The sequence below is a fragment of the Ixodes scapularis genome, unplaced genomic scaffold (genome assembly GCF_016920785.2).
Source record: "Ixodes scapularis isolate PalLabHiFi unplaced genomic scaffold, ASM1692078v2 PGA_scaffold4__175_contigs__length_147842914, whole genome shotgun sequence".
In the NCBI taxonomy this organism is placed as follows: Eukaryota; Metazoa; Arthropoda; class Arachnida; order Ixodida; family Ixodidae; genus Ixodes; species Ixodes scapularis.
Genome location: NW_024609879.1, coordinates 125,359,503 through 125,373,808, shown reverse-complemented (window position 1 = coordinate 125,373,808; position 14,306 = coordinate 125,359,503). Strand labels below are relative to the sequence as shown.

The 14,306-nt window shown below is 46.9% G+C and overlaps 1 protein-coding gene across 1 annotated transcript in view; it reads right to left on the bottom strand.

Moving 5' to 3' along the window:
- LOC115330059 (thyrostimulin alpha-2 subunit) overlaps positions 1-14,306 on the bottom strand; it is a 59,176-nt gene that overhangs the window by 3,689 nt on the left and 41,181 nt on the right. The window contains exon 2 of the mRNA XM_029991759.4: positions 12,739-12,914. Coding sequence (XP_029847619.2) covers positions 12,739-12,914 — 176 coding nt within the window. The remainder of the gene's footprint in view (positions 1-12,738; positions 12,915-14,306) is intronic.

Sequence of the window (14,306 nt, the reverse complement as noted above, 5' to 3'; positions counted from 1 at the left end):
GTGGCGTCAGCTAGGGGCGCTCCGGTTTCTTTGTAAACATCAGTTGGTCTATACGGAGCGAAACTTAAGGGAGAGTACGAGATGAGAGCGCGAGGATACACGTCAGAGCGCCAAGCTCTCATTGGGAGGATTGGTGGGTAGGGGCCGAATCCTTCCAATCGGAGCCGGGCACTACGACGTCACCGCGAGCTCTCTCCCTCAGTTTCTTTCGGACGCCACACCACTGCGGTGGCGCTGCTGTCGGCACTGCGCATGCGCGGACGCTTCGTCTCACGCGGGTCTGGGTTCTGCGCACGCGCACTGGAGCTCATGCTGTCACATTCAGAACAGCTGTTTTGACAAGCGCTCGCGAGACCCGCAAAGACCGCAACGAGTGGACGATGATCTATAACGTGAAAAAATCACCCTACATAGACTCGTCCGGTGACGCTGACGGGTTTGAGGGATTAACGGGGGTATATACTCTCCCGCACTTTGTTTGGTAACAGGGAGGTTTGTACCTTGTTTCGCGGATCACGCGTCCTACCAGAGACTTTTCGCAAAATGATTGACGGGACGTAAACAAGAGGAGAACGCCGCGGTGTTGACGTGCACCTAATATTGTTATGGACTCACGCGTCAACTTCCACTGAAAACGTGGGCTGGCGCTTGCGTAAAAGCGTTCCAGAGGAATCCTTCGAGCGTGGATACAATATTTTTGTGCAAAACAAAATACAAAGAGAACATTTATATATACCTAAAAAAGGCCACCAAAATACGAAGGTTACAAAATATAAAGTATATGATATACGGGTTGCCAAGCTAGTAACAATGCTTCGGGTTTGTTCTTCTTTTTTATGCTATTTATGATAAAACATGGACGGAATTTTGCGGCATTTATTTTTATTCGCAATGTCGGCGTCTATCGAAGTTCACTAGCTCTAAATTCCCAATCCTCAAACATTCAGGGTTTACTAGACTTGATAGAGTATAATCCTACAATTTTTTTTTAGGCTTTTACATTCTAAAGAAAATAATGATCAAATATAGAGGCTTTAAAAAATTATTCTTTCCCGCTACCGGTCTCGCCTTTCCTGTAGGTGCTTTGAACATTGAAAGTAATAATTTTCAATTCGGAAAAACCCGTAAAAAAAGAATAAAGACGAGGCAGGGCAAGAGCGAATGATATTTACACTTAGCACGGAATACTTTCTAGTGGCATGGCGAGAGCAAAACGCGATGTTTTTCCTGCCCAGACCGGAAGTTCCATCCACCATTCAAGATGACGACGGCAGCGTAGAAATGGTGTACAGTATAAACAATGTCGAGACCGGAACAGAAGGTAACATAATCACATACCAATAGCTTGGTTTCCGTCGTGACCCCAGGGAATTAATCGAAGTTGAACCGTTGCACAGAACGGATGTTATCGATAACACTCCCATATTAATCATCCTGTGTTAGAAAGAAAATCGGAAAACCGTAAAACACTTAATGCTCGCGGACGTTAATTTTCGCAAATTTCGCGAATTGAAAAGTTCACGAAATTTAAGGGCACTCTAAAGTTTCAGTTCTTAAGAGTTCTATTGCAGGCGTCTGGAATTGGCGAAATTTGGTGACCTCGATTACGTCCTTTCTGACCGATTCGCGAAAAACGAGAACCGCGAAAACAAATAGTTTTACATTATTTTAGGGAGCTTCACCGGCATCTCGTACACACACACACACACACACACACACACACACAAACACACACACACACACACACACATATATATATATATATATATATATATATATATATATATCGGGCATGGTGGCGGGAGGCCGAAGGCGTGGGTATAAAACTGAGAAGAAAAAAACCCTTTGTGAAAAACAGCAACAACGGACGATTTAATCTTCGACGTTTCGGCCGGAGTCCGGCCTTCGTCGGGAAGGTCGGACTCCGGCCGAAACGTTGAAGATTAAATCGCCCGTTGCTGCTGTTTTCACTAAGGGTTCTTTTCTTCTCAGTTATATATTCCTTTTGTTGCCCAAAACATCAAAACCTTGAATAATTGTGTTGTGTGTATATTTATACAGCCGTCAGTACCAATGGGCATCTGTTGTATCCGGTACAGACGAGCAATTTAGCCAGTGCGGTATCAACTGCTAGCCTGGGGTCTTTACCGTTGACAAGATCGAAGTGATACCAAATCCAAGTGCTACATTCGTTTTACAGAAGTGTCGTGCGGTGTTAAAGAGTTTCAGAAAAATGAAAGCCGAACTTATATGGCCATTACTGGCTACCCGACGGAAAAGAAACCTCGGGCTAAAATATTGCCATGCAATTTTCCGCGACCGAACGATCACCCAGAAGGAGAAATAACCGATGACGCCGCACTATTTGTCTCAGAGACGAGATCACCCGCTCAACGACTCTGTCACACCGTTATTCACCTTTTTATTATTTTTTCTTCCATATCTGCGGGAGACTGAAACCTGTGTATCCCTCTTCCCCGCTACAACACCCCAAGGGGAGCAAAAAGATCGAGCGAAAATAAATAAATAAATAGATAAACAATAAATCAATTAACTGTAAGAACTTCGTATATATCCCTCGTTTCGTGAAGCGTTGTGAGAAAGGCACGGACGTCAGAGCTGAGACAATAGGAAACTTTCATAGACCGTCTTCCCTACACCGCTACGCACTCCGCAACGAAGACGCCGCTAGAGCGCATGCGCGCAGCTGGCCTTGACTGCAGAGTTACGGATATCGTAGCGGATTGCGGAGAGCGTGGCGGGACGAAAGAAAACGGTCTACGAAATGTCCTATAGACCTTTTCCGAAATTCAGTCTGGCCACTTTGATCACTATCATCATGATCTGAAAAATGGCATATGTGCCATACCAATCGCGGTTTTCTATTTGCTGGTGAAGAAACATGCTGAAGATACTCCTAAGCTGAGGATTCGAGGCCTATACATTCTAGACGTTAGCAGGTTGCGAAACCAGAATTGAATGCAAGCGCCGCGTAAGTGTTCATTTTTCTAATTCGAGCCCAGTGAACCTGTTAGTGGCACAAAATCGACTTCGAAACCCCTTGACTTATAGAACTTTATCAAGGCGTCTGTCTGGGTTGGCGCTTCGTTCTGACTGGTTGCATCGTTGCGGGAATTGACACCGGAAGAGATGACCCAGAAAAACTTGTATAGCGAAAAGTTTATTCTCGTCTGCCGTTGACATGCAAAAGTGACGGTGCCCGATAAAATACTACAGGCTACGGGTTCATTGCCGCCATTTGTATGGCAAAAGTTAAACCGCCATTTCAGCCACAAGATGGCACTGAATTTTGGAAAGGGTCTATTAGAAAGCGGTTACGTTATTGTTATCGCATAGAGACTCGAAAAGATGTATATAGTCACTGACGCCTCAAAAAACGCAAGGCGTGGGTTTCTTGCTTCGTGATTGGCCCTCGAACGTTTTTTATCGACTAATGCGGCAACCTGATTGGCTGCTGAGCGATAATGAGATTCACGGGACTCGACACGTACGCCCTCCGTTTCGCAAGCTGTCGGCGACCAAGCCGTATTTTCTCAAGACACAATCCGGATACGTGCCTTTCGCTCTTATGGCACTGAGTCCGCATTCGCGCTGCCAAAACCGAAACATCCAATCAGAGCACGCCCAGTACTGCACCGCGAAAGGCACCCAGAGTGCCCCCGGGCCGCACTCGGTGTGCACCCGCACCACACCGTTTCGACGACGAAAATCCCGCCATCAGCGATTTCGTGCCATCGACGTGCCACCAACGATCGCATACGGGCCCCAAGTACATCTAACACCCCCCCCCCCCCCCCCCCCCCCCATGCCTCACTACTTCCACCACGAGGAGAGGTACGTCGATGATCGCGGTTAGATTACATCGCCCGCGCCGCGGCCGCCGCTAATGTCTTCGCCATCGCGGCAGGACGCACGACTCTGATTGGTCATTTCAAGATGGTACCCACGCGCCGCCGATATATACGTACCGCAGGAATGTAGATAGAGGACCGAACGACGCCACCATCATCGGGAAGCGTCACGTTCGACGCGCAACGTTTCTTTCAATCCGAAAGCGTATACACAGCCACCGCGTGACAATATTTCGCCGCGCAAAAGGGCGACCCCGCGCGCTGGGACTTCTGTATATATCCCATCTCGTCCTAAGACGAACCGCAACGGACTCTACGACCCACCGGAAAGCCAAAACTGTGGGTCGGAGGATGTCACGTGACCGTAACGGTTGGGCGCAGCGACACGCGGGCAGCGGCGAGTCACCTGACACGCTTCGAGCTGTGGATTGGCTCGGCTAGCTAGTAGCCGCTCGTTGCGGTACGTCCTAATATGGAAGCCGCCATCTCTACTTCGTTTCACCGTAAGTTGGCAAAGAGCGAACGCTACTTTCCCTCCCGAGCCAATCGGAGTGCGACAGAGACGAGGCACCTGACGGCCTTCACCAAAGGTACGGACACGAGAACGTAACCCAAAGCAGATGCGAACCAGGAACACGGACTCCCTTTTGTGCGTGGAAGAGGCCGCTTGTCTCCCTCTCTGAGATGATTAGCCTACCACTCAAAATTTGCACAAAAAGCGACTGTCCTTATTTCTTCCTTTCATGACCTTTGACAGCACTGCGCGCAACTAGCGAGATATAGAGTGAGGTCACGTGTCTGTCTTCGACTCGTCCATTGGCTCACTGGAACTGCACACCTTCGCCGTTTGCGCCAAGGGAGGGGGGACGGAGTCGGGGCGATCATTTCGGGCCCCGTGTTTGGAATGTAGTAAAGTGGTCGGGGAATCGCGGAGGACGCTGTTTTATACTCAGGTGCCCTTTTCGCGTCAGGTGCGCATGCTCTGTTTCGACTCAAGATGGAGTTTGGCGGAAGCTACGAGCCATATAGTGAGCCAATCCAGTGAATGTGTCGCATAACTACGCGCCAGTGTTGTCAAATAACAAGTTACAAGTAAAGAACTACCGGTAACGAGTTACTTATTTCAGTAAGGTAGTAATATATTTGTTACTTTTTCAAAGCAGTAACATATAACGTACTTACGCTACTTATTTCGAGTACCTGAAAACGTAGTTTCGTGACCACACCTTTCCAAAACTTCAAAAAATTACGCTTAATTTTTTTCTCTTTTTTCCGCCTTTCTAGGTGCCAGGTTAAACGGATTCTGACACTCATCCCACATTCCTTTAAAATCGAAACCGTAAAAGAAAAATATACGTAATTATGTTAAGGCTTTGCGTGGATATAATGTTTCTTCTTTAAAATCGCGCTTATGCATACGTGTAACGTCAAAACAAAGCAAATAAGAAGTAACGCGAAAGTAACTTACGCGATTTAGTTTTAACCAATAGCGATAACGGTTTTCCGTTTCTTTTCTGTTATGAGGTAAGGCATACACTGAACGCATTCTTTTTAATTCGCCAACCCAAAGTAACGTTTCGGATAATATATTAACATGACAGAAAGGTAATCATATATAATCAATCCTCTCGTCCTGAATACAGTTAACGTATTTGTTTACTTCGTTCAGTAACGTTTACAATCTGCAATACGTGCAGCGCGCGTCCGCGCTGCGCCCCCACCGAATATCACGTGACACGACGAACGCCATGGGATTGGCTTGGCTAGCTCGCAGTCTCCGACTGCGGTCTATCGTAAGTCGAAACGGGGTATAGGTCATCTTCCCCGGAAAAGATCGGCGTCGGGTATCGACCGGCGTCGTCTGCTATCGGTCGACCAATGGGAGCGTTCGGAATAAGATGACGTCACGGGCGCGGGCTGGCGGGGTGGGGTACCGCCAAAAGGTGGGCCGTTTGGAATGGGAGTTTGGGCACGCGGTGGTAATTAATAGCCCGGTGGTTAAACTATAAGGAGACGCGGAATGGTTTCCGGCTGTGAGGTTGGGGGTTATTTAATCGAAACGCGCGCGGAGGTGTGGAACGTTACATGCTGCGTGGCTCGTGAAAAGAGATCGTTCCGGCGAAATTTCGATAGTCCCTTGTTACGCGGGCACCTTTAACGGCAGTTAAGGGTCACTCCCGCCAAAAAACCGAACCTAGTAAATGACTGATATCGATTTTCGGAAACGAAATGCGCCCACTGCCAAAATATCACACTAATGGTAAATGGCGATCGACTCTAATACCGATATCAGAAATGCTGTACCACGGTCTTCTCAGCGGGCCTTCAGCTCTTTGTCAAGATGCCTCGTGCCCTGGTGTTATGTTCGTACTCAAAGAGGGTACTTGTTCGTACTGTCCCTTCCTTCGCCGTGTTTTTCTGCTGCGTTTTCAGCAATCCAAGCGGACGAAACATGTACTTATGTTATGTATTTTGTAAGTCATCCTCGGCGACCTCAGACGAAGATTGTTGACTTTTGCTCGCTCAAGCGCGTCGTGACATGTATACATGCTGACATGTATACATGTCCCGTGACATGTATACATGTATACACGTATATAGCATGTATACATGCTGATCGCAAAGGTGTTGCTGCAAGCGCCTGTCAAAAAAGGACAAATACATATCACATAGCACGGGGGCAACCGCGGACCCCATACAAATGCTGCTCCTTTGAACATAAAACCTCTCCTCGTGCGCAATTACTGTAGAGCTAAAGCAGAACCGCAACAGTTCAAGGAAACTCTCAGATAGCGCTTGCACTCTGAAAACTAATTTCACCAAACTCCTCGATGCTGTCCCTGACGGCTGTAAGCAAGCCCTCATGTGGCACCGAATAAAACAGGTCCTGAATGTCCACAGAAAAGGCAGTCTTTGCAGACGGGAAACCGCTCTCCAACTCACGAACCACTTCACTGGAACTTCGAACCAGGTAAGGGTTCACTCCCACAATTTTGTTAAGATGGCTCTGAGGTACGAGCCGATGACTACCTTCTGCTTTTAGATATCGAAGGTTCTGATTGTATTCACAAGGCTGTTTCTAGCATTCTACCCATCTTCGTATCAGCACCCGATGGCCTTAATTTTACCCATGAAATGACCGCTAACGGTTCCATCCAGTTTTTAGATCTAAAAATAACGTTTAATGACAACCACATCTGCCGGTCATACCACCCTAGGACCAAGAAGGGTTTTTTGCCCTATGACAGTGCTCACTCAAAGCTTGCTAAAAGAGCCATCACTATGTCTAGCAGTACATCGGCATTAGAAAAATCATGTGTTCACAAAATGGCGTCCAGTTTCCGCGATCAGTATGACCGCCTTACTGCCGCAGGGTGCCCCCAACACTTGATCTCTGCTGTATGTGTGCGCTTGCTACAGAAGCAGAAAACTGGTAGTAATGAGCAGAGGCGAAAAGAAAAAATTCGCGTGCATGTTATCCCTTACCACCACGGCCTGTCCCATAACCTGAAAAAGGTGGCGGCCAGGTATGGTCTCTCGGTCGTCTTTTCAGCGCCCTGCAAACTCAGTAAAGTGTGCCCTATGATGAAGCCAAGAATTAACGTCAACAAATGCAAAAAGGAGCACAGCACGCGTTACACGGAATGCCCATCCGGTGTTATCTATGAAATCCCGCTTTCTTTCGGGCGAGTATACATTAGCGAGACTGGACGTTGTTTCAACCTGAGGGCACGTGAACACTTTCTGTCGATAAAAAACAACACAGGCGGACATCTGCCTATACATTGTTTTAAATGCGGTTGTCATCCTGATTTGCAAAAGACACGTGTTCTCGCAAGAGCAAATGAGGCAACGGAAAGAAAACTCGTAGAAGCCTACTTCATTGAAAAGAAAGGTCACGACTTCATAAGCATGCAATCTGTTTCACTGTCAGACCAGGAATTTTCTTTTTTGGATGGTCATGTTTAAACCTTATTTCGCCGCAAACTGATTGCTGCCGTTATATATACTGCTGTGTCTGCACCAAATAAACGGTTGGAAGTCTGCCCTCCGTGTGTCGTACTCGTTTCTAACTCTGTCCTCGTCCTTTTGCGCAGTTCATTTATCTCTACATTATGAATATCAGATTGGAATAGCTTGCCCACAAGCTTGGCAACAACCACTGACCATAAATCTTTTTCGCAGCTGATTTCTAGAATGCTTTAATAATATTCATATAATGATGTTTCTCGAGAATGAAGCTGAAGCTCGAAACGCCAAGAGAGCCAGGTCTGTGAGTGCGTGCAAGGGGACGCCTCGCTACGTAGGCAGCCTCCCGCTCTGCATATAAATCGATTGATCCACGGAACTATCGCGCCATTTTCCAAACAAATTTACCAGGATTATAGGAACATACAGTGAATCCTAACAGTGTTGTTATCTCATAATGTATTTTTTGGCGTGTCATAACCCTTTTAAGGGCGCCTCGAAGAGAGTGGTATTTTCTAGACAACATCAAAAATGAAAAAAAGTAGAGAAATAACTGTACAGCGAAGAACACCGTAACTTCCGGGCATCTGACGACTGCCGTTGACTAATGGGTACTGAATTTTAACTGCTCTTAGCAAAAAAAAAATTTAGACTGGTATTTGAGCAACTAGATGACACTGAATTCGTGAAAGGGTCTATTCTGAAATCATGCCTGTAGCCAACACCGAGTCCTTTGTGTGATGTGCGAGCTGCGTGACTTAGGCTTTACACTGCATATAAATGGTCAGCACGATGAATTGAAAGCGTCCGGAAGACAAGCAGAGATAACAGTGGGTGTTTTTAAAAACGCGAAAGGATTTCTAGTGCAACTAAACCTCGAGATCATGTGCATCCGTCCGTCGCGCGCTTCGATAGCTATAAATTTAGAGGGAAAACCCGAATTTCTTTGTAATTATACCGTAAGTTAACTTGCTCTTTAAATTCGACGGGAAATTCCGAATTCTCGCATAATTATTCAAGTTCTATGAAAAAAAAAACTGAAGTGATTAAGCTAGACGCCTTTCCCCGTTAGATTTTAGGAAAAAAAAGAACCTTAATTGACGTATAATTATGCACCAATTCAATTTAGAAAAAAAATGGCGCTAAAATGGCGCCGCGGCGAGGCAGACGTGAACGTCGAGCTCGACCGATGCCCCAAGGAAAGCATAAGCCCGCACCTCTGCCTACCCCCCCCCCCTCCCCCTCCAATAAACGTCTTCGCTTGTGGACCCCCGCAGCGCAACCCATAGCTTGCGTCGGCATCGCCGCGTTTCGCATGCGTCTCATGACGAGCACGACGCTAGCAGACGCGTCGACGCCAAAAGACGAACGTGCGTCTGCCACTTTGCGTCGACTGTCGCCGAGCTTCGGGGTGTTTGCCGCTTGGGGCGGGTCGATCGGGGCATCCGTCACGATGACGTCATGCGCAGATCCCCTTGTCCCACTAAAACCGTGCAGTACAGACAAAGCTACAGGGGAGAGAGCGTAGGCCAACCTGTTCAAGAGGAGGGAAAGGAGGAACGGGTCAGAAGGGCTGGGATTCCCCCGATCCTCCTTTCCCTCCTCTTGAACAAGTCGGGATACACTCTCTCCCCTGTAGCTTTTGCTGTACTGCACGATTGTAGTGGTATTGGCCCAACAGCGCTGGGGGTGATCTTTTCGTATCCGGAAAATATACCTATGCGGAAAAGTTCGTCTGCTTGTTGCACAGGGATTGCGATGAAGCCAGAACGAGAATCTCCTATTGGCTAAATAAAAAAATTAAAAAATGGCTAGTCTTTCAGGTATTTAGCATTGGAGGTGACTATACCTTCAATCAAAGCCAATCAGAGCTTGACGTCGTTCTGACGTTAATACGAGTCCTGAGCAAGAAGCAGACGGCTTACTCTCCTCATTGTGAATCGCAGAACATGCACAGTGCAGACGCTTCAAAAACGCAGGGGGCGTGGCGACTCCCGTGCATCTCATCATAGCTCTGCAGCCAATCAGTCTGCTGCGTTAGACGATGAGAACACCCATGAAAGATTCACGCCTAAGCAAGAAGCGTGAACATAATTAGCCACGCCCTCCGTTTCTTAAGCTGTCGGTGAGATTCGCGGAACCAACGTTCGTTACGCATGCGCCATTCGGTGTGATGTACAACTCTAGTTTCTAAACAAAACAAAAAAACAACTTTCATTTTTTTTTTTAAAGTGACAGAAACTGTCAGTATATGATCTTTCAACGTGAGGACACGTTCCACCAATTACGTGATCACATCCGGGAGGTGCCGCCAGATTCGATTACGAGATATGCCGCCTATAGGCACGGCATGCGCATTCAATTATTTAGCCGTGTGCGTTCGCGGTCTAATCCGATTGTGCAGATTCAATGATGCGAAACGTAGCGACCTACAGACATTTAATTATAGACTGCAATGTAAGCTTGCGCAACGAGCTTGTCGTTTGAGGAAATAAAGCGAAGTTTAATTTCCTACGCTGGTTAGTAGCACACTTCTATAAAGGTTTGTGATAGCAGAAGTTAGTTGTTTTAACCGCGAAGTACACCTTAGCTTGCACGGTAACTTTTTGGCATAAAAAAACTTGACTAAAAAGAAAAGAACACTATTCGAATGTTTACAGTTAATCATTAGGTTGACTCAATTTCAGCTGACAGCTGAACAGTTTACCTGCTTCGTGCGTTCTCTTTGCTCCTTTAACTGAACACATTGAGAATTCTACCTCTAAAATAAACAAAGACGTCTATCTGCACCACGTAATGACATTACGTTCTGGCTTCTCTGAGATCACCCACGAATTCATTCGTAGCTTCATCAATCTCATCCCGAGCTAATTTTTGAGGTCCGCCCGGTCTCTAAAGTGTAATCTTCGTCGGTGATATTAAAGAACGAGAATGCGGGGAATTAAAACAGCCGGCGGTGCAGTAATTAGACGCCTTTTGTATTCGGCTTCCAATTAGACTTCAGTTTTCGACCGACTGCCGAGGAGTCGTACCGCCGAAGTGCGCAAAACGAAGACGCAGTAGCGGAGTAAATTTTATCGCGAATACACGCGTTAAGAGTAATGCCTTCGTTGTAATAAAAGACGGCGAATTTCTTGATATTCTAATCTTACGTAGCTTCATGTGTTTCCCAATTTTTTTAAGTTTTGCTTTTAAGCTTTCATTGATTATATTATTGTTATATATTACTAAAATAAACACTACCAACCTTCCAGAAAGGTTAATGATCGTATGCTAACCTCGAAGTGACGATATTCACCTTGCCGATTATATAAAACCTTTCCCGCGCCAAAGGCGCCGAGGCAACGAAGGTGTGCTGGATATAAATGGGTTACCTCACTGCAAGCAATCATGTTCTGTAGGGGCCATGATGAAACGCACACAAGTTTTCACATGACGTCAAGCCTTCGTTTTAATCGTGAGCTCTCAACGCGAAGAAGCATAAAAGCTTCTGCAGGGGCGCGGTCTGACCCAGATCGTCGTTTTGCGAAGCAACGTTCACACTGCGAAAACTAAATTTATCTCGTCATCTTAAATGGTGACGTGTTTAGTAATAGTAATAATAATAATAATAATAATACTTCATTGCATCTTCACATTGTGGATATACCGGCCCATTAAAACATGAATAAGATATCCTTATCTGCGGGACCTGGCGTCCAATGGTCTGCGTGCTTGCTGATAACAAAGCACGCGTTGTTGGCATGCTTCTAAACAAAACAAAGAAAACTTGCTCATGCTGAAAGAACAAGAGCAAAACGCAGTTTCAAACACGTGTCACATTTAGAGCACCAGTGTCTCAGTTCGTATTTTGCGTGGATTAATGAATCACAGTGACGAATCTCTTCTGGTAGTTTATTAAAGTAAAACGGAACGTAATGCTAACGAAACGCCCGTCTCCCATGTGTGTTTCGCGTCGGTGATTTAGGCGACGCCAAGAAATTCAGCTCTTCTGCTTTGTTATCTAGGAGATTTTGCAAAAATCAAGAGAGATTCCACACTGAAGTTGCATTCCCACAGTGGCGTTCGCAACCGTAACTGCGACCGCTTTGCGAACGCGGTTCAACCACCAGTGTGAATCAAGTTCTAGTCGTCGAATTGTCACGTTTTCGAGCACATCGTAGATCATATTCTTCCTCCCGAAGCTTGTTCTTCTATTTTTGGTTCACAGATGTCTACAGGGCGGAATAGAAAGAAAAAAAAGAAACGCAATCCTTTAGCCGGCCAAAAAGAAAAATCTACGCATCACAGAAAGCAGAAACTCCGAAACAATATTAGGCTTATATATGTGAACATCCGCTCAGAGAAATTTCATTTTTCTCTCACAACGCTCGATCCAGGTATCGTCACCTTCTTTATATTTCGTAGAGTTTCATCTTCCTGCGATATGCTTGGCTTATTTTGACAAATCGAGAAACCAGTAAATTCCTGGACACATCACTGCGAGAAACCTTGTTTCATTTTCTCGATCGATCCTTGTGCAAGGAAAACAAAACAGATATTTAGCTGTCCAGGATAATTTTCACTAAGCTATACCCGTTCGGAAAATCAACGAGCTGTGCACGTCCCTTATGCCAGGCCTATTATATTGCACTGCAAACATCCACCGGCGTTTTCGAAGAGAGCGCAGATACGGGTGTACCTGGGTGTACCAGACTCAGTGGCACATTGCTAATACATAACACTAAAAGACGGTCCGCACATACGGTCTGAGACGTTTTTTTTTCTTCTTCGTCGGTCCTTTCACAGTAGTCGTAAACAAACTCTCTGCCGTGGGCCTGCGACTTAATAACAGTCGCCATAGTTGTTCCGGCTTAAAGCGTAAATGCGATGGGGTGGGGCATGCTAGTGGACTCACGTCCTCAGTATCCATGATGTTGCAGCACTGTCCGAAGGAGGTGACCCCCTGGTTGGGGTTCATGCGAAGCGTGTACTCGGGAGACGGGATCGAGTACGAGGTGCAGAAGCCGCGGCACGCGTTGGTCGTCATGTCGAACTCCACGCAGTCCGGGATGCTCACCCGTCTCGTGTGGCCTGCGGCAAACGAAAAACAAAGAAAGGGAGAGAAAAAGAAAAGACGGCATCGTGAACATATACCTTTCAATCACACCGTTTTACTTTTAAAGCTACAGTCGCTATGCTCATACATGAGACAAAAGTCCCGGTACGTTCGCTGCAAAAGGAGACGGACTTGCGGTCCGTCTGCTTCTGCAGCGAACGTACCGGGTCTTCTTGCACAAGGGTTTGCGATGATGTCGAAGCGCCGAGCTCTTATTGGCCGTTTGAAAAAAAAAAATAGTGGGTAGACCTTGAGGCACTCACTTGCATCGAGGCCTACCCACCGCCCTTTCAATCAGAGCCAATCAGAGCTCGGTGTGGTTATGACGTCACCGGAACTCCCGCGCACGAAGCAGACGAATTTGCACTCCGAATAGCTCGCCCCAGCTCAGAGTCTGGGGACCGTCTTTTGTACGATCCATTCACCACGTGACTCCGGCTTGAGCCTTACCGAAGCCGACGCTGCACAATTTGATGGCGCCAATCAAGCGCCGCCGAAATTGCATCCTCACGTCGCTCGTCGCCTTTTTGTGCGTTCGCGATCACCGACCAAACCAATCACCCAAAAAAAGAAGAATACACAGCGCATTCAGTGTGCGTGATTGGTTTCAGCCGGCGCATAGCAAAAGCGCTAAGACGTCGAGCGCCATGACGATGCCCTTATTGGCGCTGCTTTATCCGCACCATCGAGCGTTGGCTGTGGACGAGCGTAATAGGAAACAGGGCATATCGCACCTATACACCAACTCAGTGTTTGCAAACAATCCCGCTTTCCCCACACCAGGCGTGAGCACTGCGCGTGCGCAGAACCCAGATTCGGGAGGAGTGAAGCATTTGCACAAGCGCAGTACCAGTGGCGTAGGCAGGGGGAGGGAGGTTCGGGGGTCGAACCCTGCCCCCCTCCCCTCCCTTCCACCCCTGTGCATCGGACCCGCTCGCTACCCTGCTCACGCAGTCGGTCTTGCACGGGGCAAAGGGCGAAGGGCAAGCGCGGACTATCTCCTACTTATAGGCATTTGAGAGAAGTGTTTGTGGGGTAGAAAAAGCTCAAATAAATAAAATAGTCAATATTCCTTCATTCGTGCTTCTTTGATGGGATTGGGAACATTCTCGTTGGGCTTAAAAACCTTGTTTCGGGTCCTCGCCGCTGCTAAAGTTGTGCGCTGACTGCAGGCTCTCCGAGAAATGTTTCGTGATACTAGATCCTAGCGGTCTTGAAATCTGCTTCCTGGCAATCTGTGGCTCTGTCGTCGAACTGCCAGGCTTTGTGAGTATAAAGGAGGCTATGGTCCGGCGCATCAGAACGCTTGTTCACGTTGCACGCGAACAATAAATGCAAAACAAAAATTTAAAAAAACGCAAAAAAGC